At 44.7% G+C, this 23441-nt stretch overlaps 1 protein-coding gene and 1 long non-coding RNA gene across 2 annotated transcripts in view; both read right to left on the minus strand.

The window, feature by feature from the left end:
- Window positions 1-11: 11 nt before the first annotated feature.
- The window catches only part of LOC140356737 (cadherin-6-like), a 31526-nt gene continuing 8096 nt past the window's right edge, over window positions 12-23441 (minus strand). Inside the window, exons 3-11 of the mRNA XM_072441926.1 lie at window positions 22364-22483; window positions 18110-18283; window positions 11152-11339; window positions 8783-9033; window positions 5059-5195; window positions 3298-3419; window positions 2683-2800; window positions 1354-1602; window positions 12-605 (exon numbers count right to left, since the gene is read on the minus strand). Coding sequence (XP_072298027.1) covers window positions 70-605; window positions 1354-1602; window positions 2683-2800; window positions 3298-3419; window positions 5059-5195; window positions 8783-9033; window positions 11152-11339; window positions 18110-18283; window positions 22364-22483 — 1895 coding nt within the window. The 3' untranslated portion in view covers window positions 12-69. The remainder of the gene's footprint in view (window positions 606-1353; window positions 1603-2682; window positions 2801-3297; window positions 3420-5058; window positions 5196-8782; window positions 9034-11151; window positions 11340-18109; window positions 18284-22363; window positions 22484-23441) is intronic.
- On the minus strand, window positions 12927-14892 carry LOC140356741 (uncharacterized). The gene is made up of 3 exons (XR_011926086.1): window positions 14825-14892; window positions 13954-14113; window positions 12927-13605 (listed from the first exon to the last, which is right to left on the minus strand). It is a non-coding gene; the product is annotated as an uncharacterized lncRNA (long non-coding RNA).

Raw genomic sequence — 23441 nt, forward strand, 5'->3', positions numbered from 1 at the left:
CTTTTTCTACACACAACACAAATGCTCAAAAGCAATGAAACTAAACTGCATATTTAGTCACGCGTCAGGTTAAAGCTCCTGATCGTCTGCCACCTCTGCCCCGTACAGGTCGGCAAGCTTACGGAACCGTGGCCCCCACTCGCTCAGGTACTGGTAGTCCTGGTCCGATTCAGAGGAGGCGGACCCAAGCGAACTGAGTGACTCCGCCACCGAGCCTGTCCCCTCGTAGGCGTAGGTGGTCAGAGAATAATAAGGGGGCGCCGTGGGCTTACAGTCGTGCTCCAGGACTCTTTGATTGATAAAGTCCTGCATGTCGGCGTTGTTGTCGTGCAGGCCCAGGGGCTTGAGGAGCATGGCGGAAGGGGCGTGTCTGCGGAGGGGTGGGTACAACAGGGTGTCGGTGGGCATGATATCGCGCCTCTGCTTGGCTGGCTCTTCCAGCACGATGGCGGCAGAGTCGGGGTGTCGCAGCGCCCCCATGTCAAAGGCCTGAGTGTACACCTCACCGCCGCCCTCGTCGTTGTAGTCCACCACGTTTTCCGGGACAATAATCAGAGGCTCCTTCTTCTTCTGCCCTTTCAGCGCCGCAAACAGCAACACAATCACTGAGAGAGGAGAGAAGGGTCAGTACTGATGTGCTGCAAGTAGCAGTAGTAGTAGTAGTGCTTTTGAGCAGTATAACAGCACACAGCAGTGTAAAGAACAGTAGTAATTGTAGTAGTAGTAGTAGTAGTAGTAGTAGTAGTAGTAGTAGTAGTAGTAGTAGTAGTAGTAGTAGTAGTAGTAGTGGTAGTAGTAGTAGTTGTAGTAGTGGTAGTAGTACTTACTGAGCAGTATAACTGCATACAGCAGTGTAAAGAACAGTAGTATCAGATCCTCGGCCTTCGCACAATCGGCCTTTTCTTTTTTAATTATCAGACAGTGGAATCAGTAACTTCAGTCAAAACTTGAATAAGCACATCCTAGATAATCAATGGTGCCAACATCAGCCAACTTAGATTTTAGCTGTATTTTTTTTATCTGTCTGCATTAATTCTGTAACTCTTAGAAATGAATTTGTTTTATAGTGTATTTTACTGAGCTAATGTTAATCATGAAATGTTACGTGTTGTAATTGTAATGAAATGTGTACTTTTATTATTGTGATGTATTCACCTGCCCAGGGACTGCTGCTAAATCTGGTGCAGATCATCTTTTCTCTTGAAGATTAATGATTTTCAACAAGGTCCTCGACAAATAAAGACTAAACTAAACTAACTAACTCGTAGTAGTAGTAGTAGTAGTGGTAGTAGTAGTAGTAGTAGTAGTAGTAGTAGTAGTAGTAGTAGTAGTAGTAGTAGTGGTAGTACTTACGGAGGAGCAGTATAACTGCACACAGCAGGATGGCGATGAGGACCCCTGTGCTGAGTCTCGGGCTGCTGCTCCGGACCTCGGTGTTGCACATGTTGCCGTGGCGTTCGCACGTGCACACTCGCACCGCGAGCGTGCACGTGCTGCTCTGCATGGGGTAGTCCGCGTCTGTGATCACCACGGAAACCAAGTACACGCTCTGCTGCAGCCGGCTGTAACTGTTCCTCCGAGTCAAGACGGCCGCCGTGTTATCTGCAGAGAAGAGACAGAGTTAGGAATGCATCAGTGAAGTACCAGTGAAGTACCAGTGAAGTACCAGTGAAGTACCAGTGAAGTACCAGTGAAGTACCAGTGAAGAACCAGTGAGGAACTAGTGAGGTACCAGTGAAGAACCAGTGAAGTACCAGTGAAGTACCAGTGAAGTACCAGTGAAGTACCAGTGAGGTACCAGTGAAGTACCAGTGAGGAACTAGTGAGGTACCAGTGAAGTAACAGTGAAGTACCAGTGAAGTACCAGTGAAGTACCAGTGAGGTACCAGTGAAGTACTAGTGAGGTACCAGTGGAGTACCAGTGAAGTACTAGTGAAGTACTAGTGAAGTACCAGTGAAGAACCAGTGAGGAAGCAGTGGGGAACCAGTGATGTACCAGTGAAGTACCAGTGAAGTACCAGTGAGGAAGCAGTGAGGAACCAGTGAAGTACCAGTGAGGAACCAGTGAAGTACCAGTGAGGTACCAGTGAGGAACCAGTGAGGAAGCAGTGAGGAACCAGTGAGGAACCAGTGAAGTACCAGTGAGGTACCAGTGAAGTACCAGTGAGGAACCAGTGAGGAAGCAGTGAGGAACCAGTGAAGTACCAGTGAAGTACCAGTGAGGAACCAGTGAGGAACCAGTGAAGTACCAGTGAGGTACCAGTGAAGTACCAGTGAGGAACCAGTGAGGAAGCAGTGAGGAACCAGTGAAGTACCAGTGAAGTACCAGTGAGGAACCAGTGAAGTACCAGTGAGGAACCAGTGGGGAAGCAGTGAGGAACCAGTAAGGTACCAGAGAAGAACCAAGGATGCACCTCCTAGCGATTCAAATGACCCACAATGCACTACAACTTTTTCGTCAACTTCAAGCAGTGATAAAAATTATGCTTTAAAAAAAGAATGTCTTAGTTCATTGTTTAAATTCCAACCTAGTCATAGTAGCTCATGGGGTTGTGTATGCCAGCGTTTTTATTGGAGATGAATCAGCTCCTGTCAGCTCTTGTCAGCCCCTGTCAGCCCCTGTCAAGCTCCTGTCGCACTCCCTCGTGTAGTGTGGTGTTTCCCTCTCCTCTCTGGCCTCACCTCCATTGTCTCTCACGGTGAAGTTGCTGCGATGAGCGCCCTCTGGTGCCAGGCTGAAGAAGAAGCGATGTCCACTGGAGGGCTCGTCTGGGTCCACAGCACTGATGGTCTGGATCCGCTGCAACACAACACCACACAACACTGAGCAACGACAATACACTCGAGTCTGGACTTATGGATTCCAGGTAATATTTTGACGAAATAATTAGAAAATCTCTTTTATTTTCCATTTCAACTTGTCCATTCAGAAAGACACTGGTCCTGGTTTAGTCCTGGATTAAGTTTTTGTTCAGACCTAATTTAGATCTGGTATGGCATTAATGTATCTATCTCCATGGAAACAAGCTCCAGGTAAAATTAAGTAAAATGTTTTCAAGGTATTTTTTACCAATAAAAAGCCTGCAATTGCAAGCTAGATAAGTCTGCATAATGCATCTTTAATATCTAAATCTCACATTTACTTGTTCAATCCTAGTTTAGATGTAATTTTGGTTTAGTCCTGGTTTAGTTCTGGTTTAGTCCTGGTTTAGTCGTGGTTTAGTTCTGGTTAGTCCTGGTTGAGTTACGGCCTAGTCCTGGTTTAGTCCTGGTTTAGTCGTGGTTGAGTTCTGTTACCTGTGCAGCCTTGCTCTTCTCACACACGTAGGTCTCGTAGGTGGTGGCCAGGACAGGAGCGTTGTCGTTGATGTCCAGGACCCTGATGTAGACGCTGATGCTGCTGCTCTGTCGCGGGTCGTCTGGGGAACAAGCACAATCGGCCCGTCACACACTGATGATGTCAGGGGAGATTTTGAACTTCGTGCCAGTTTTGGTTTCATGTGGATAGATCCAGTAATTACAGAGAAATGAACCATAAACCAGGACAACACATCTGAAATCTGACAGTCACACAGTGAATTCTACATGAGGATTCTGACCTGACAAAGCCTATTATATAAAAAAGCCACAGTGATAAATGGCTACTGACTGAAAAAGGCGTGTCTGTTCTGCACGTCTGTCCTACAATGAAGCAAGGCACCATATATCATCATGGGTTCGGGGTGAGGGTACAGTGGTGGAGCCGCCACACCTTCCACAGAAGAGGAAAGAAACTGCAGCTTCCTCGATGTGTAGTTGTGATTTCGATTTCACGTTGAAACCTAAAGCCGACTTTACTGTCACTGCTTCTCACATTTACCACTTATTTACACCTGCAGCTTCTGCGACATGTAACGTCGTAACAGAGTCTTATTAGAGTCTGACAGGGGCGAGCGAGTGGAGAGAGAGCAAGGCAACGTTCACATTTTGAGAAATCTGGTGATTATACGGTATAATTAGGGGATGGTATGACAATATTAAAAATGATTAAAGCCAGGGTAGCGGCGATGATGGCTCTCGCCTTCCCTCGCGACCGCCTTCCAGCGATTTGATCGCGATTGCCCCAACACTGCATTCTCTTAGACTTCATTCTCCAGACTTTATTCTTTAGACTTTCTTCTTTAAATCCCCTCCTCCCTGTACCTCTGTCACCTAGCAACAGAGAACGCTAATGCTAAGACCACGGCACGAGAGGAGATGTTCCATCAAAATAAAAGAGGAAGCGAAGGCATTAATTGCGCCCCTGCTGGCCAATTGTGAAAATACACAATATCTGCATTGCACTTTTTTTCATGGCGTCTCGAGGAGAATATAATCCATGAGTTTCAAACAAATCAGACAATGTTGAGTTTTTCACATAATGGGTAGGGGCCGCTATAGAGTACATTTGTTACATGGTATTAATTATTTCCAATCAGACCATAAAAACGCATCAGTGAGTGAAACATGAGCTCTGTAGAGCAATTCCAATAGGCGTAACTTGTCCTTGAAAAAACAGGAAATTTAGCCTTTTTTGAGGGCGTGTTACGCAGAGACCATAAGGAATATAATTATTTTTGAATATTTATTCAATTTCAATGTCTTTAGATGAAAAAAGTGTTGTTTTGAGCTCGATCTGTGACGAGGCTCAGAGAATCTTTAAAGCCGTAAATTATCTCCAGGCTCGTTCTTTAAACCACTTCATCCAAATTCTCACAGCTCATTATCAGCAATGACGGTTTTCCGGTTCCAAGCTCCTCAAAAGTGAAAAGTTTAGGCATCACTGGACAGCCTTCTTTCACTCTCTTGACTCTGCCCATCTCTGACCCAACACTCCATCCACGTCCTCGTCCCTGTAAAACTAATGCAGCTACTTCCACATGTCCACTTCATTTGCTCAGTTGAATATAAGTGGCCATTTTTAAGCTTTATTTCCTTGGTGGTATCTGTAAACGCGAAACATTTCTTTGTGTTATTCTTGTGTGGAAAGTGTGTAATTGGTGTTCTTGGCGAGGGTTCTGGAGTTGTGGTGCTACTCACTGAACTCGGATGCAATGACAGAGATGTTGTGCCAAGCGTTCTCCTCGCGGTCGATGAGGCGCAGGAGGAAGATGGAGCCGTTCCCAGGGTGGATGTCAACGACCCGGTCCATGTCCGTGCGTCGGTCTATGGCATACCTGCAGCACCAGGGATATCACTTTATTATCATCATGGTTATTATCATCATGGTTATCATCATCATGGTTATTATCATCATGGTTATTATCATCATGGTTATCATCATCATGGTTATTATCATCATGGTTATCATCATCATGGTTATTATCACCATGGTTATTATCATCATGGTTATTATCATCATGGTTATTATCATCAAGGTTATTATCATCATAGTTATCATCATCATGGTTATTATCATCATGGTTATTATCATCATGGTTATTATCATCATGGTTATTATCATCAAGGTTATTATCATCATAGTTATCATCATGGTTATTATCATCATGGTTATGATCATCATGGTTATTATCATCTCACACATGATCAGCATCACTCAGACGAGCTTTAAAACTGTCATTTTTGCCATTTTTGGGTTATTTTTTTTAAAGGTTTTCGATGTAACAGTTTTGGTGACACTTCACCTTGTGTATAAATATGTTTTTTTTGTGTTCCTGCATTTTTAACATATTATTAACATACTACATAGAAGAACAATTTGTGGTAAAAATAATGATAATTTTCAGTAGCTGGAAAAAAATTCTAATCGATAGTAAATTTGAGGCAAGAGACTTTGTCTCTTTTTGTCGTTTCTGGTCCGCTCGATCTGCACTTAAAAGGTGTTAGATGGTTCTATTTCATCCCTACTGACCACCAGAGGTGTGGCATAAAGCACTGGATGATCATCCTTGCGCATACACAGGTTGAGAATTAATAACAAAAAGTCACCTTTGACCTCCTAACCTACCCGAACTATCGCCCCCTTGTCCTTGCTGGACAAGGGGGCGATAGTTCCCGTGGACCCCCTTCTGGATCCAGGGGGCTTTTATTCCCAATATTTTTTGGTACCCAAGAAGACGGGCAATTTACGCCCGGTTCTGGACCTCAGGGGTCTAAATATATAAATTTAAAGGTGCTCCCCTTCAAGATGTTGGCTGTCGGACAAGTGCTCCAGGCGGTCCCCAGGCGACTGGTTCACAACAGTAGACCTGAAGGAAGCATATTTTCATGTCCCAAAGCAACCCTACTTTGGAAGGTTCTCCGCTTTGCTTTCCGGGGAGAACACTTCCAGTTCAGAGGTGCATCGCAGGCCCAGGGGTTGCGGATTCTGCCCTATCTGGAAGACTGAATCATTTGTGCTCCCAGCCGCGAGCAGGCGCTTCAAGTTACAGAGACTGTGCTCAGGCACATGGCCAACTTGGGGCTGCGGGTGAACTTGGCAAAGAGCTGCCTGGTGCCGTCACAGGTAGCTACTTTACTCAGAATGGTCCTTGATTCCCATACAGCGACTGCACGCCCTTCATCCAAGCGGGTCGACGATATTGTCTGAGCGCTTTTCACATTCCGGGGGTTTCGAATGTGTCCGCGGACTTCCTGTCTCGCCATCGGCTGCTGCCGGGAGACTGGCAGCTTCACCCGGAGGTGGTGAGGGACATTTGGGACACCTTCGGCAGGGTGGATCTTTGGCCCAGGACGCTTCTCTATAAATTTCCCCCATTCCCCCTGATTTATCAGACGCTTCTCAGGGTCCTTCAGGATGGCCACAGTCTCTGCTGCGGCTCAGCGAGATGTCTCCCCCCCAGGCGGGATCTCTTCTCAAAACTAGGGTAACAGATTCTGCACCCCAATCCCGAGCGCCTAAAGCTCTGAGTATGGCCGCTGCAGGGCCCGGCCTGACCTTTTCGAGGTATGCCGGGGAGATTGGGAACACGATAAGCAATGCTCGTGCTCAGTCTTCTGTATTCATGCAAGTGGAAACTGTTTCTGACGCCTGGTGTCTCAAAAGCGGTGAGGATCCACTGCTGTGTCAACGGTGCTCGCTTTCCTGCAGGAGCTACTTGGTCAGGGGCGCTCTCCATCTGCCCTGAAGGTATACATTGCTGCAATCTCTTGTTGGCATGTGGGGTGGGATGGGTTCTTGGTTGGCCGGAAACCAAGACATTTCTCTTTTTCTAAAGGGTCCCCGTCATTTGCGTCCGCCTGCCCTCGTGGAGGGAATCGCAACGTCTCCAGCACCAGGGACAGGTGCTGGAGGCGTTGCGATTCCCTCCATTTGAGCCTCTTTTGCAGATTGACCTTAAATGGCTTTCAATAAAGACTGCATTCCTTCTGGCGATGGCCTCGGTGAAACGAGTGAGTGAGCGAGCTCCAGGCTTTGTCCGTGGCAGACTGGTGTTTCCCTTTGGCCGAATGTGGATTTCATTTCAAAGGTGATTTGGTCAGCGGGACACACCTGGTCGCTACAACTGGCACATTTTGGTGCCGGATCTGCTTCTGAAAATCTGTGTCCTGTCCGTGCGCTTGATACATATGTGCATGCTACAGCATTGATACGCAAATCTGAGAGCCTGTTTGTTTGTTTCGCCGGCTCGCGCAAGTCCAAACAGCGTCTCGCACACTGGATTGTCAGTGTAATCACGGATGCCTATGCTCGACAGGGGCGACCGTTGCCTTCCGGGGTGAGGTGCCATTCCACAAGGGACCTCAACTTCGTGGGCGACCATGATTGGTGTGTCTTTGAACGCGATCTGTGCGGCGGCCTCTTGGACATCCCCGAATACCTTTGCACGATTTTACAGGGTGAATGTGGTTTCCCCACAACCGCCGGAAGAGGTTCTCCAGCAACACTCCTCTGCATCCAATTGAGGTATGGTTTTGTCTATTCCTCGGGACCCTGCTGGTATTCGTCATCCAGTGGTTTATGCACCGCTGGCGGTCAGTAGGGATGAACGAAAGTTACGACTGTAACTACAGTTCTATGAATCTCCGACGACCTCCAGAGCATCCGGTCCCTTGGAATTCTCGTACTTTCAAAGGTGACTTTTTTGTTATTAATTCTCAACCTGTTTATGCGCAAGGATGACCATCCAGTGCTTTATGTCCACTTCTGGCGGTCATCCGGGATTCATAGAACCGTAGTTACAGTCGTAACTTTCGATTCATATGGGACATTGTAACTCCGACCATAAAGATACCCTCTGCTGTCAGTAGTGAGAATCAATGATGAAAACAAATAAAAGAAGCCCTAATGTTACACTAATACAGCATATGAACACAATGTGATCACAGAACAAGTCTGGTGATGATTTATAGACTTAAAAACGGGAAATGCCAACAATCAAAAAGGAAAAAACTAAAACTGAGTCATTTGTGAGGCTCAGAGAAGAAGCAGCTAAATTGAACTCCAGCTGTGATTTTGAGGACTCAAATCTCAAAAAGTCAATTCAGCATTAATATATAAATATAAAATTAATATAAATGTATCTCAATTGAGTAATCCAAACAGTCATGGGCACATAAACTAACAAATGATTTTTACTCAGGTTTGCCTCAGTTCAGATGTACAGATGTGCTGTGTTCCATCTGCAGCTGATAATAATCTAAACTCTGGGTGGGGTGAAAGTTCAAGTGTAAGTCTGGACCTATGCAAAGAGTTTTCAATGAACTCGTTTTTATTCTTCACCTTTTTAAGGTTTTAAAAACCAGGTACAGTGCTTTTAAATATATGTTCTGAACACTCAAGAGTGGTGAGTACATGTCTCACTTGATCGGGCTGCGTGCTCCATCTGGGTCCACGGCGCTCACGGCCCCCACCGCGGTCCCAACCACAGCGTCCTCCTTCACCTCCAGCGTGTACCAGGCTTTATCAAACTGCGGGGGCTCGTCCACGTCCTCCACGCTGATCCGGACCGCCGCCATGTCCTTGGTGCACGCTGGGAGGAAGCGCTGGTCCACGTGTGTGTTCTGCACATGGATCTTCATCGTGTACCACTGCTTACGCTCGTAGTCCAGGGGCTGAGGAGGAGAGCAGCGTTCAGCAACTGCACTTCTGTTTGCTCAGTGTGACAGGGTCTAGTTTATTATTAGCATTCACATTAACTGAGCTTAACAGACTGCTTCTTTTTGAAAATACACTGTTTTACAATTATTTGTGTGATACATTCAATATATCAAACATTCCAATCAAATATTTTACAATACAAAATACAGGCTACACACATTTATTATAGGAATGTATATAATATATATAAAGGCCGTGGCTGGAGAGCCGCGGTGCGGTCAAATTGCTGCGCAGTTTCAGGGACCGCGGCATTTCCCTTATAGCCCGTTATAGAAATTAAGCAGGAAATTAGCAGCGCAAGTGAGCACGCTGACATCTGAACTGGCCCAAATGCGGGCAGTTATCCAGAATCTCCAGACTGATGCCATTAGGGTGGTGGCACAACGGCATGAGGGGCATGACACATGGAGTTTGACCTTCTGAGCTCCAGAGTATCGGAATCTGGCTCACTGGCCTCTGCCAGCTCTCAGGCTGACAGTGATGACACTGTCACAGCTGCCTTACGGATGGCACTTTCCCGCTTGAAGCTGGATGTTCCACGGGATAAGGCGGCACCCTCTAGCACCTTCTTTCGGCGCCAGGCTGCAGCGTCCCACTTTGCAGTCCCTCCCTCTGAGGGAGGAACAGACCCAAAATCATTTTCAAGGCCTACTTTGGATGGCAGGGTCTTGGCACTGATGCAGGATCCACAGAAGCTTGGCCTTGGACATATTGCCTCCCTCATTGTCAGTCCAGAGGAGACTTTACGGACTGTCCACGACCACAGTGCTGTGTTACAGACGACCTTCTTTGTAAGGCGTATGACATGGGAGCTTGTATGGGTCGCATTGGGAACTCCTTGTCTCATTTGATGCTAGGCCTGTCTGTTTCCCTTGAGACGGTTCCGGTGGACCACCCAGGCTGGTTGACACCTCCTTGCAGGGTTTCACCTTCATGTCAAGGGAATTTTGGCAAGTTTGCCGCCAAGTTTGGTTTGCACAGTCTCTGCTCTCTGAGGCCAGTAAGAAGACCTTGAGGGGTGTTCCAGTTTTCCTGGAGAACTATTTGGCCCGGCCGCTCTGGAGGCTCTAGAGTGCACGGCCCAGGCTTGCCGTACACGGCAGCCGTTGGCGGGGCTTCATAGGCGGTGGTCTCATTGACCGGCTCAGGCTGCCCATCCCGTTTCTTCATGGAGGTATACACTACCGCCCCATCACTCCCCCTGTTCATAGCTCGGTCTTGCAACAGGCCCCAAGGTTTGGGTTTTGTTCGTCCCGTGCTTCCCATTCCCCACAACCCGGCCGTCGCCCCCACAAGCCCGCTGGGGGTCGAGGGGCCTCTAAATGAGGTTACAGGGCCGGCAGTAGGACGTTTTGCCCCCGTTTAGCCTGAGCCGGTCGAGGACCGCGGCATTTCCCTTATAGCCTGTTATAGCCTCATGGCTAACCCTAACCCTAACCTTAACCCGGCCTAAAACGTTGCTAAAACGCGGTCAAATAGCGGCGCAGTTTCAGGAGCCGCGGCGCGCGGCTGGCACAAAAATAACATGGTAGTTTCGGCCGCGCGCCGCGGCACTGCAGACATTCCCATGTAGCTTTTTCAGTTTCTCTGGAGAAGCTCTATTTTAAAAGCATATTTGATAATTTATAGATGATTTATCCTTAAAAACGCTTCAATTTGAATTGAAAAACTTTTGTTCTTTCATTCTGGTTTCATCAGAGATAATGACAACACTCATAGCTCTGTAGATAAAAGTACATTTGAGAAAGCTCTGGGAGTAAAATAAACGCCCACACTTGTTCCAAACTGGAGAGCGCCGTCACAACACTGGTTCCAAATAAAAACAATCAAACTTTTGCTGACTCCAGTTGTATCGCAGTAATAGCAGCTTAAGTACGTTTGTTTTGGTTGATTTCACTTTTGGCTCCGCCCAAAAACAATGCTGACCTCAAACGCTGCAGTGTCCGTGGCGACTGTACAAATAAAACACTTTTTCAGGATTCCAGGTTTCAGATCACATATTTCTTGTTATAAATCACCCAGACTGTTTTCCTGGAGCTGAAGTTGGACGTTCCCCTGGCGCTCTGGCTCACCTTGCTGACCATGATGATGCCCTCCTGCGTCTGCTTGTCAGTGGAGATCTGGAACACTTCCATGCCGTCTCCGCTCACGATGGTGAAGAACATCTCAGCGTTCTGTCCGATGTCTCGGTCTGTGGCCCGGACGCGGCCCACAACAGATCCGTATGGTAAGGACTCAGGCACTCGGAACTGATAGATGCCTGAGAAGAGAGAGATGCCTTATGCAGAAGAATCTTATGCAGCGGTGAAGAGGTGCTTCATTTTGATCAGTAAAAGAACAAATACAATTACTTTCATGCATATATTTTATTTAATGTTTTGGACACTCAGAATGCGTGAGGGACGTGAGCGATACATTTGGACTGCTGCAAATAGTTTAAAAATGAACTAGTTCTGCTTTTCATGTTTTAGGACAGTAAATACCTTTGTACTTCATTGGGCCGCGGTTGTTTTATTACTTGGTTTACGGATCCGCCGCACTTAGATGATTGATTTCTAATTTATAAATAAAATATTTTTTTTTATCAAAAATGTATAAAGTACTGCAGACAATGCAAAATAGCGTTAAATTAAATATAAAAGGGAGTGTCTACAGAGCTGCGGCGCGCGGCCGAAACTGCCATGTTATATTGTGCCGCGGCTCCTGAAACTGCTGCGCTATTTGACCGCGCCGTTTTAGACCGCCGGGTTAAGGTTAGGGTTAAGGTTAGGGTCAGGGTTAGGGTTAGGGTTAGGGTTAGGGTTAGGGTTAAGGTTAAGGTTAGGGTTAGGGTTAGGGTTAGCCATGAGGCTACATGGCTGTGCCGCGGTTCCTGAAACTGCTGGGCCATTTGACCGCGCCGCGGATCTGCAGCCACGGCCGGTATTTAGTCAAAAGATAAGAGAGCATGAAGCAATTTTTCGCCCAAATCCTGCAGGCATTTGTAACGCAGCTGATAAAAAGTGCGGTCCCCTTTAAATTAGTTCAGTGCATTTCCTATATTTCCCCCGTTACCATAGTAACCGTCAATCTCGCAATACGTGCGTCAGCCTCCCATGCGGAAGCGTAGAGATAATTACATCAGCCGCGCACCTTCGGGTTGATGGGTGGGATTCAAGCCCCCGGAAGCCAAGATGGCCGCCATTGAAACCTATGGAGCTGCTCATTGGCGCATGGTTCCAAAAAAGTTTTTTAGTTCCGCATTACTTCCTGAACAGTGGTATATCTCCTCCCACTTTTGTGACGTCATCGCCGTGAGGCTTTGGCGTCGGGAGCGCGCACGTCACAGCAGCGTGAAAGACTGAGAAGTCAACACGGACTTTTGGAATAATTCGGCTTGAAATAGTCTGTTTACGTAACGTATAATGATGGATTGTTATATCCATCTATAAATATACATGTATCATGTTGTAAAGCTCTGATATTTAAGAGAATTATAAAGAAGTGTTAAGATAAAAAAGTCTGGTTTAATGACAATGAATTACATTTAGAGGTTTAATAACGTCCTCATCATTTTCTGTAGTTTTTGGTTTGGGTATTTATTTTGTTATTAACTTTTCAGTTATTTATTTACATAATATAATTTGGCCAATATGCATTTTTTTTAATCAGATGAGAAGAAATATAAAATATAATCATCGATTCTGTTACATAATTGAGTTAAGCAGTATTTAATTATATTCAGTTTCCTTTTGTGTCGTTTTTTTATCATGTCAATCTTTAATAAATACAAAACACATTTGTTTATTAATGTATTTAATACAAATAATGAACATGAATGAACTTGTTCAATAAATGCAAATCTGATTATAACTACAAATGATAAATTGATTTTAGCCAGTTTTAGTTGAGTTTTAAAGCTACAATGAGTTTTAAAGCAACAATGTGGGAGTCCCTTATTAAGGAGTTTGAGTCTGTGTAATGTTCATTATTATTATCATCATTAATATAATCAGAAAAGGTTTATTCCATTGTCAAAGAACAGAATTCACAAACAGTGGAACTTGCTTTGGTGATTCAGTGCAACATAAAAATATTAACAATGATAAAACAACCTGTATAAGTCAAATGGAACAAACTGAATAAAATAAGATATTCCTTTATTGTCCACACATGAGGAAATTTTGTTGTTGCAACACAGTAGATCCAGAGGAAAAGGACAGAAAACTTATAGGAAGTTTAAAAAACACTCTTAATAGATCGATCTTAATAGAAGAACTCTTATAAACAAAAACTCCTCTAGACAGAACCTCTCATACCTTAATAAAGAATGGAGGGGGAAATAAAGATAAAATAAAAACAGCGTAAGACAAAATAATACTAATAATAATGGTAAAATAAGCACTCTTTTTACATCAGTTATATGCACATGAATGTGACATTATTGTGTTAAATACTGAATATCTCAGTATTTAACAAGACTTTGTTTCCATGGCTACGCAGTCTTCTGTACTTCAGTAACTGCACCGTTCAGCTCCATCGTATGACTGAGACAAACAGAACATGTCACAGCTTTAGATTATACAAGTCATATAACATACACTTCATATGTTTTAGATTATACAAGTCATATAACATACACTTCATATGTTTTAGATTATACAAGTCATATAACATACACTTCATATGTTTTAGATTATACAAGTCATATAACATACACTTCACATGTTTGTCCTGAAGCTGCTTCACAGACACATGTGACACATCAGTGGCTCTTTTGAAGAACAATTATCATTTAGTTTTTTTGGTCATAACAAAACAGACATTTTATAAATTCAAAATACTGATTCTACACAGTTTACTTTTAGTCGAGGCAGAAGTTATTATTAAAATACCTTTTGCTTTGGAGTCGTCAGGAGTTTACTTGAGATGACTCTGTGTCTGCAGTGATTGGGTCTGCAGTGACCTGTAGTGACCTGCAGTGACCTGCAGTGACCTGCAGTGACCTGTAGTGACCTGGACAGCACAGACAGACTAAACTCACTGGTCAGCACTCTGAAGATGAGAAAGATACTCATTAGAACATTGATATATTCTGCACATTTAACAGAGAAAAGCTGGAATATGTTATTGACAGATTTACATTTCGCTCTGTAACACAAAAGTTCCTCTTTTCACATTAATTTTTAAATCTAGAACCAAAAGTCATTTATTTATGCATAAGTTTAAACCTTAGAAGTTAGAACATAACTCACATGTTTGCTAAATCTCTACATATTCCATGGAAGTAAATCCATGACATTCCTATAGAAAACAAGCGTGTGCTTTGTTTAAACACAGCACACGTCATTATGAAATATGTAATAAAACCTCAAATGTGGTCTCAGCCCCTGTAAGTACAGCACTGTCACTTTTAAACACCTTTACATTTATATATGTAAGATATGACCCATTTCAGCAGGTTATATTTGAATTATTGGTTGTGTTTTAAAGCACATAATACAAACATCACTTTATTTCCCTTCTTTCTCTAGTTTTCCTTGATCTGTGCATAACCTCTTGTCTAACAGAACATTTAGTAAGAGAAATAATTAGTTATTTATTTGCAGAAGCACGAGCCATCACGACGTGTTATTGCATCTTTGTGTAGCTAAACTTTAGCTTACGTTAGCTCGTGTTAACTTGTGTTAACTGTGTAATCGTTGTTTTACACTTCATATGGAACGATGTGTGAAACGTGAGGAATGACATACAAACACAACTTACGTGTATCGTGGTCTCGTCTGGTCACATTCTTCTGTTTGTGTTTAGTTTCCGTCACGTGTTCTCCCGAGGCTCGTTCATGAGAGTGACGTACGCGCTCGGTGCGCGTACACCGTTCACCGGAAGGTTAAAAATGTATTTTTTAAGTATTTTAGAAACAGTTGAAGAGTGAATTTCCTTCTATTTTATTTTTAGACTAAAAACAATTTAGCATGTTTGGTAATTTTAGAGGCCGAACTCCTGAAATGGTCCGACCAAAAGGCTGCATTCTGCGAAGTGGCCACTACTCAATTTGGAGCCAGAGGCAGAGGGGGCGTGGCCTATCCAGATATTATAATAGATCCATGGTGGGATTTCAGAACGAGAACGGCAGCAGGGAAAACGAACTCTGTAAACCCCTCGTTTCATGTTTTTTTTAATTGGAGCCTGTTGTCCCTCAACTTGCAGATGCCTCCGTTGTATTATTCACTTGTGGCTGTGTGGTAGCATATTGGAAGGAACTAGGTGAGTGTTTTGCCCAATGCTAACCAGCGTTAGCTGCCGCAAATGCTAACCGGCGTTAGCCGTTGCCAATGCTAACACAAATGATTTGTATGATTTCTGGTATATATTGCCTGAATTTGATTGTGCTTAGCCAGATTCTCATTTGGTTAACTCTTAAGCAAATTGCCACATTGCGATTTATGTATGATTAGCTACTTTTCATTGTAAAATTGTGAGCTATTTTTTTGGTTGTTTGGCTATTGTAGTTTTAATTACCAAATAACTTGAAATAAATTATGCATGATATTCTTATTATGCATTTACAAAATATGGTACGTGTGTGTGTGTACATAAAATATGACTTTGGGACTGTTTATGCAGGCCAGGTTCATTCACCTGCTCACTCCCTCGTCCAGGGAGAAAGGACCACAGCATATGAGTCCTTAGAAGTCCTCACATGATCACATGATACTGCTGGTGCGGTAGGAGGCTCTGCAGCCAACTCTCACCCCACTCTGCACTCTGGACAATACATTCACACATCTTCCCTCATCTATTCTCCGCCTGTTGAACTGTTCTCACTTTGCGCATTGTTGTGGATTATGTGTTTTTGGACTTTTTGAAATTGAAATTGATTGTGCACATAGTAAATACGTTGTAAATATTATTGTTGCATTTCTTTAATACACAAATCAAAGAGGTCTACATTCTGTCATTAAGAACTGTCTTTTTCCTCTTAAGTCGAACCTTAACTAACCTAAACTAATATAAACTTTTAGGTCTATATCTATACTATTAGCCCACGTGTTACACATTTATTTTGGAAAGCATTGTACTGGCGCTATGCGCGTATGCGCAATGCATGATGGGTATTTAAAATGGTGACACCACAATGGTCAGCGCTCAGAGTGCTCAGAGTGCTCAGAGCGCTCAGCGCTCCATGGGCCAGTGTGGTTTCGCCTAACCGTACTATCTGGAAGCCATATTCATCCATCTTCTACCGCTTTATCCGGGGCCGGGTCGCGGGGGCAGCATTCTAAGCAAGGACTCCCAGACTTCCCTCTCTCCAGACACTTCCTCCATCTCCTCCGGGGGGATCCCGAGGCGTTCCCAGGCCAGCCGAGAGACATAGTCCCTCCAGCGTGTGCTGGGTCTTCCCCGGGGCCTCTTCCCGGTGGGACATGCCCGGAACACCTCCCCAGGGAGGCGGCCAGGAGGCATCCGAAACAGATGCCCGAGCCACCTCAGCTGGCTCCTCTCGACGTGGAGGAGCAGCGGCTCTACTCCGAGCTCCCCCAGCTACTCACCCTATCTCTAAGGGAGCGCCCAGCCACCTAGCGGAGGAAACTCATTTCGACTGCTTGTATCCGCGATATTGTCCTTTCGGCCATTACCCAAAGCTCATGACCATAGGTGAGGGTAGGAACATAGACCGACCGGTAAATTGAGAGCTTTGCCTTTCGACTCAGCTGCAGCGACTGCATCACTGCAGCCGCTGCACCGATCCGCCTGTCAATCTCACACTCCATTCTTCCCTCACTCGTGAACAAGACCCCGAGATACCTGGAGAGGGCAAGCCACCTTTTTTCGGTTGAGAACCATGGCCTCGGATTTGGAGCTGATTCTCATCCCAGCCGCTTCACACTCGGCTGCAAACCGTCCCAGTGCATGCTGCAGGTCCGGGTTTGATGGAGCCATCAGGACAACATCGTCTGCAAACAGCAGAGATGGAATCCTGTGGTCCCCAAACCGGACACCCTCCGACCCCTGACTGCGCCTAGATTTTCTGTCCATAAAAACAAAAAACAGAACCGGTGACAAAGGGATGCCCTGGCGGAGTCCAACATGCACTGGGAACAGGTCTGACTTACTGCCGGCAATGCGAACACAGCTCCTGCTCCGGTCATACAGGGACCGGACAGCCCTGAGCAAAGGGCCCCGAACCCCGTACTCCCGGAGCCCCCCCCAAAGGACACCCCGAGGGACACGGTCAAAAACCTTCTCCAGATCCACAAAGCACATGACCAGATTAACATTTCATTAGGTTGAATTCAATAAGAAGGCTTTGGGAGAGAATTATAAAACTACTCGCCTCACTTAACCTTGAAAATGATGTTTACTTCAGCCTCAGAGGCATAAACTGAACATTAATGATGACACCATACTTTGGCGTGAAATACAGGGGTCAGTCAGGAAGGGCATCTGAGGTCAAAACTTCACCTGATAAATGTTTACAAGTCTGGACTGTTGAAGGCGGAGGAAGTGGAAACGTGAGAGCCAAGTTCACAACAGACCTTTAAAGGACACATATTATGCAAATGGACCTTTTTTCTCCTCTAACCAGGTTCTAACCAGGTTCTAACCACATTCTAACAATGTTCTAATCATGTTCTAACCACGTTCTAACCACATTCTAAACACGTTCTAATCATGTTCTAACCACGTTTCCCCTGTTCATGAGTTTATCCTCTCTGAGCCTCACAAAACACTCACTTTCAAATTTCCCACATTTGTGATGTGAAACGTAGAGATCAGGAGGTCTCTTGCTGTTTCTTCCTCCATAAATCATCTCCAGACTCGTCCTGAGCATTAGCATGTCAGGGCGAGCTAGCTTTTTTCATTTCCCCTACATGTAAATATCTGCTTCCACAATCACGGCCGAGAGAGTCATGGGCCTTGTCATGGCCCCATGTGAAAACTGTCCCACCTCTTAACAACTCGTCTCATTAAAACTTCCCTCAACAACCCAAATTAGTTCCACGCAGGGCCCCCTCTGAAAGCCTGTGGGCCCCTCTGTGGTCTTACTCTGAGTGAAGCGCGGCGGGTTGTCGTTGACGTCGGTCAGGGTGATGTTGACGATGGTGCTCCCGGTCAGGCCTCCTCTCTGCCCCGCCATGTCTTTGGCCTCGATGACCACCTGGTAGTGCTCCTTCTGCTCACGGTCCATGTCCCCGGGGCCCAGAGCTGTGCGGATCACTCCTGAGACACAACAAACACAAGGTCTGCTGTTAGAGATCCACCACTTACACATGAAACAAACTCTGCCCTCAAACTGTTAGGGCCCATCTTTATTCAGATCCAATTCTGATCTCCATGTTAGAGACACACAAAGGCTGATCATGATTAATGCTCTAAAGTTACTTTTGTTTTAGTCAGCATAAGCAACCACAATAGGTTGCATTGTTATTTTAATTAATAGGTTTTTAATATGAACGTTAAGGCAGTTTTTACCAAGACAAAAGGTGCATTTTTAATATATAACTTCATACAGTATAAATAAAAGTTATTATTATTATTCTGCAAACAAAAAGGACCTAACATTTGAACCTTGTGTCCAGATAGCAATGATGTCAGAGTGAGCTTCTCCTACAGTGCACCTGTAACCTCTGACCTTTGACCCAGGCTGCTTCCATTAGCTTTTGCTAACGCAGTATTTAACACAACAATAAAACACCACTGCAAACGGTCTCTACTCTAGATGAACGGTTCTTCATCCGCCTCAAAGAACTGGTTCTCCTCCTGAAGAACTGGTTCTCCTCCTGAAGAACTGGTTCTCCTCCTGAAGAACTGGTTCTCCTCCTGAAGAACTGGTTCTCCTCCTGATTAACTGGTTCTCCTAGAACATATCCTTCTGCCGTCAGCTTCAGACTGTCACTGTCTGCAATCTATTCTTTAGTCCCAAGCATTTGTCCACAGATGAGCAAAGCATTTGTGCCTGAGTGCGTCGTGCTGACACCAATCTATATTTTCTTCTCTTCTCCACCTATAGTTTTGTGCTACAGTCCGGAGCCAAAGGGTTAAACGTGTTCAGTTGTTGACAGTTTCTTGTTTGCTGCAGACTGAAGGAGCAGATGCTGGTTTGTGCTCCATCTGATAAAAGAACTCTTTCAATCTCCTGGGAGTGTAAAACATGAAGATAACGCTGTAATCCTCATTTTTCTGTCGAATTAACCTCTGGGAAGAATCAGGACCAGCTCAAAAATAATAATCACAACTATTTGAACAGGCCTTTTATTTACTCGTGTTGTTTGTTCAGGGCAAGCAAAGCAATCAGTGATTGTCACGACTATGTATGAATTGTTCTAAAATATATCCAAATTATACATACTGTACTTTTCGGGCAATACAATGCCCCACGAAATGTACGCAGAAATTAGAAATGGTCCATATACGTGCCACATCTGACAATAAACCGCAGGTGCCCACGTTGTAACATGATATTTACACATAAATAGTACACAATAGTGACACGCCAGTTGTCAACCGGGGGGCTCGTGGCACGCCCGCGATCTGAAGCCTGAAATACAGAGAACACGACGTGTCCCCTGGACAGTGCTTCTACTGTCCACTGGAGTCTTCTTCTACAACGTGTCAAAGCGCTTCCTGTTAGAGTGCCCCCCAGAGGCCGTTAGCCAGTAGAATCTATAAAAAAGTAGCGGCTTTAAGTCTGAAAAGTACGGTATCCATTTTCCGCTCACTTCTGTTGAAGCTCGGCTGCAGTCACAGCTGTATTTTAGTGGCCTCTACTGGCCGCTGAGCAGTTCTTCACAGGAAGCATGATTCTTTTTTTTCTGCAGCTTGTTTTAGAGGTCTGCACATGTGCTCTGACAATCACACAGCCTCAAACCTCCGGATCTATGCTCAAACCACACATTATAAACCTGTGACTGAGCATGTGCAGAGGAGAAGGAAAGCAACAGCAGCGCAAAGTTTCAACAAACTGACTTTTAGAGACAAGTATTAGTTTGTTGCTCAGACTCTATTCACGTTTATGATTAGACATTAGTAGAAACACAGGTATTTAACTATTTGCATTTGATTATTATGATTTTATTTTAACTTTTGTGTTATCTACTAAATATTGAACACCCCAAGTCTGCTAGCCCATCCATGAAAGTCACCGCACACTACTGTATTTACCTAACCCTTGGATTTGCATCGCCATTGTATAGGCACTTCCTGTTTATTGTTTATTTATTTATTAATCTTTATTTAACCAGCTGAGAACCCATTGTGATCGAGGCCTCTTTTTCGAGAGTGACCTGGGACAGTGTTCTGTCTGTGTAGAACGTATTTGCTGTTGAGATCGGCAGCTCTGTGTAAAATGAAACAGATGGAGGCGCTAGCGCACCTTCTGGAGTCATTTCACCTCAACAATTTAGTTTAGTTTGGTTTATTAAAAACATTTAGCATAAGAAACATTTTGTAAATGGGATGTCCCACTAGGAACAGAGTTTTCTGACAAAAATTGCAATTACAATTATGATTTGTGATTTACGTTCATGCCTTTGACCCCTCCTTCAATGGCGCTGGGGTTGAACCTGTCAGCAGCAGTGGCCCATCTCTAGAGCTTGGTCAGGACTACAGCTGCTGGAGGATTTGAGCCATTAGTTGGATTCTGTTCAACGTTCTCATGTTAAAAACATCTGAGAAAAGACTCAAATATGAGCTGATGAAATAATCCAAGAACACACGCACTTCAGAACGTGTTTATGTAACCAGCTGATTTAACCAGCTGATTTAACCTGTTTAATGTTGGAAGTGCAATTACATTGCCAGTCCAGCAGGGGGCGCTCAGTGCTCTTGAGCGTCATGCAGGCCGTCTCTTCTTCAGTCATAAACCAGCACGGCATGAAGTAAGACGTGTCCTCGCTTTATTGCTCACAAATATCCCCCTTTGCAGGTGGTAGCGCTGTACAAAGTTAAAACCAACCTCCAATGTTTTGTACTGAACGCAGGTGGAAAATGGTTCATATTAATGTAGTGACTGAAGTTGTGTTTACATTGTTGGTACAAAGTCATGAGCAGCGCTAGCTAGGCAACAACATTAGCATTAGCTCCTTGTTGCCGCGTTTTTTGTGTTTTTATTGTTTTATTTATTGTGTTTTGTGAAGCACTTTGTGACTTCTGTCTGTGAAAGGTGCTATACAAATAAAATGTACTTCTTACTAACTTAAAGCATGAAGAAAGACGTGTCCTTGCTTTATTGCTCACAAATATCCCCCTTTACAGGGCTTTTACATTTATTGAGGTTTAAACTACAGCAGCTTTTATTCATAATAAGACAGATATGTTGTTGTTTGTAAAGGACTTGCAACCATTTAAATTTTAATTCGATTGGGATCTATGTTTTTTACTTTATCACAAGTGCCTAAATGTCTTTTTAAGAAATTTGCTCCAGCTTTGAAATTGTCAAAAGCCAACAAGTTACTTTCAGTCAGGCCTTTTCTCTGACAGTCGCTTTACTCCCAATTATATTTACCACAAAATCAGTTCCTGTGAGCAGAGCTTTTGATCACGTCTAACTTCACAAAGAGTCCTGACATTTTGTTTGTGCTCCAAAGGCTTCAGGAGCAGCTTCAGTTTGAAATGAGGGAAGTTTAATCAGGCGTTTAAGGGAAAGTCAAACAGAATGATACGTAAAAAAAGAAGAAGAGATCTGAAGTTAAGAACATTTGATATTAGGACTCCAGAGATGCTTCGTCTGCACAGCCACGGCAACGATGTCAATGTTTTCTAATTCAGTAACTTTTCTGGTTGAGGGTACGAGTATTGACACTCTACAACCCGACATAAATGCACTCTTTCTCCCATTCAAGTCACCGCAGCAGCAGAACCATCAGCCCCCTCAGCCTCCTCATCTCCCTCAGCCCCCTCATCCCCCTCAGCCTCCTCAGCCCCCTCAGCCCCCTCATCCCCCTCAGCCCCCTCATCTCCCTCAGCCTCCTCAGCCCTCTCAGCCCCCTCATCTCCCTCAGCCTCCTCAGCCCCCTCATCTCCCTCAGCCTCCTCATCTCCCTCAGCCTCCTCAGCCCCCTCAGCCTCTATTCTTCATGGGACGTGGTCTGAACACCTCATATTTATTCTATAAATGATTCATTGCACTAATTTATCGTTTTTATTCGGTCTCCTCTGGTTAAATGTTAAAAACCTCAAAAGAAAAAATAATGAGAAAAGAGAGAAATCCTCAAACAGGAGCAAACTGAACAAACTAAACTTTGACCTTTGGAGTCGGGCGAGTGGAAACGACACGAAACGCCGGCGGGAGCAGTTTCTTACCAGTGTTGGGGTCCACAGAGAAGTATGGGTGCCCCTGGCTGATGCTGTACACCAGTTTGGCGTAGATGCCGTACATGCTGTCGTCTGCGTCTGTGGCTGTGACCTGGATCACCGACGTGCCTGAGGAACCCACACAGAGGACATACAGTTTAGTGAGAGGGTCAGGGCCATGGATCTATTATATTATCTGGATAGGGTATGGCTAGCCGCATGTCGCAACCACCTCCAGTTGCCACTCCATTGGTACTGCAGGTACCAATGGAGTGGCAAAACCAGATTTAGAGAGACTTATCCATGCGTTTGTCTCCAGTAGATTAGACTGTAACGGCCTGCTCACTGGTCTCTCCAAACGAGCTGTAAAACAGCTGCAGTACATCCAGAACGCTGCTGCTCGGGTCCTGACTAGAACCAGGAAGAATGATCACATTAGTCCTGTTCTCAGGTCTCTGCACTGCCCCCTGTGGCTCAGAGAATAGACTTTAAAGCAGCTCTGCTTGTGTACAAGTCTCTCCATGGCCTAGCACCAAAGTACATCTTGGATATGTTAGTGCCATATGAACCATCTCGGACTCTGAGGACCTCAGGGACCGGCCTCCTGCTGGTGCCCAGAGTCAGGACAAAACATGGACCGGCCTCCTGCTGGTGCCAGAGTCAGGACTAAACATGGACCGGCCTCCTGCTGGTGCCAGAGTCAGGACTAAACATGGACCGGCCTCCTGCTGGTGCCAGAGTCAGGACTAAACATGGACCGGCCTCTTGCTGGTGCCAGAGTCAGGACTAAACATGGACCGGCCTCTTGCTGGTGCCAGAGTCAGGACTAAACATGGACCGGCCTCTTGCTGGTGCCAGAGTCAGGACTAAACATGGGGAATCTGTGTTTCAGTTTTATGCAGCTAAAATCTGGGACATTCTTCCTGAAGATGTGAGACAGGTTCTACTCTGACAATGTTCAAATCTAAGCTAAAATGACTGAAAGGATTTTTTCTTTGCACTCTTCTCTTTTGTTTGTGATTTTATTAGTTTAGACAATCAGTTGGATTGATAATTTTTAATTCAGTTAATTTTATTGTATTTCTGT

The sequence above is a fragment of the Eucyclogobius newberryi genome, unplaced genomic scaffold (assembly GCF_026437365.1).
Source record: "Eucyclogobius newberryi isolate DKJ021-1_F unplaced genomic scaffold, fEucNew1.0.hap1 SCAF_12, whole genome shotgun sequence".
Taxonomy (NCBI): Eukaryota; Metazoa; Chordata; class Actinopteri; order Gobiiformes; family Gobiidae; genus Eucyclogobius; species Eucyclogobius newberryi.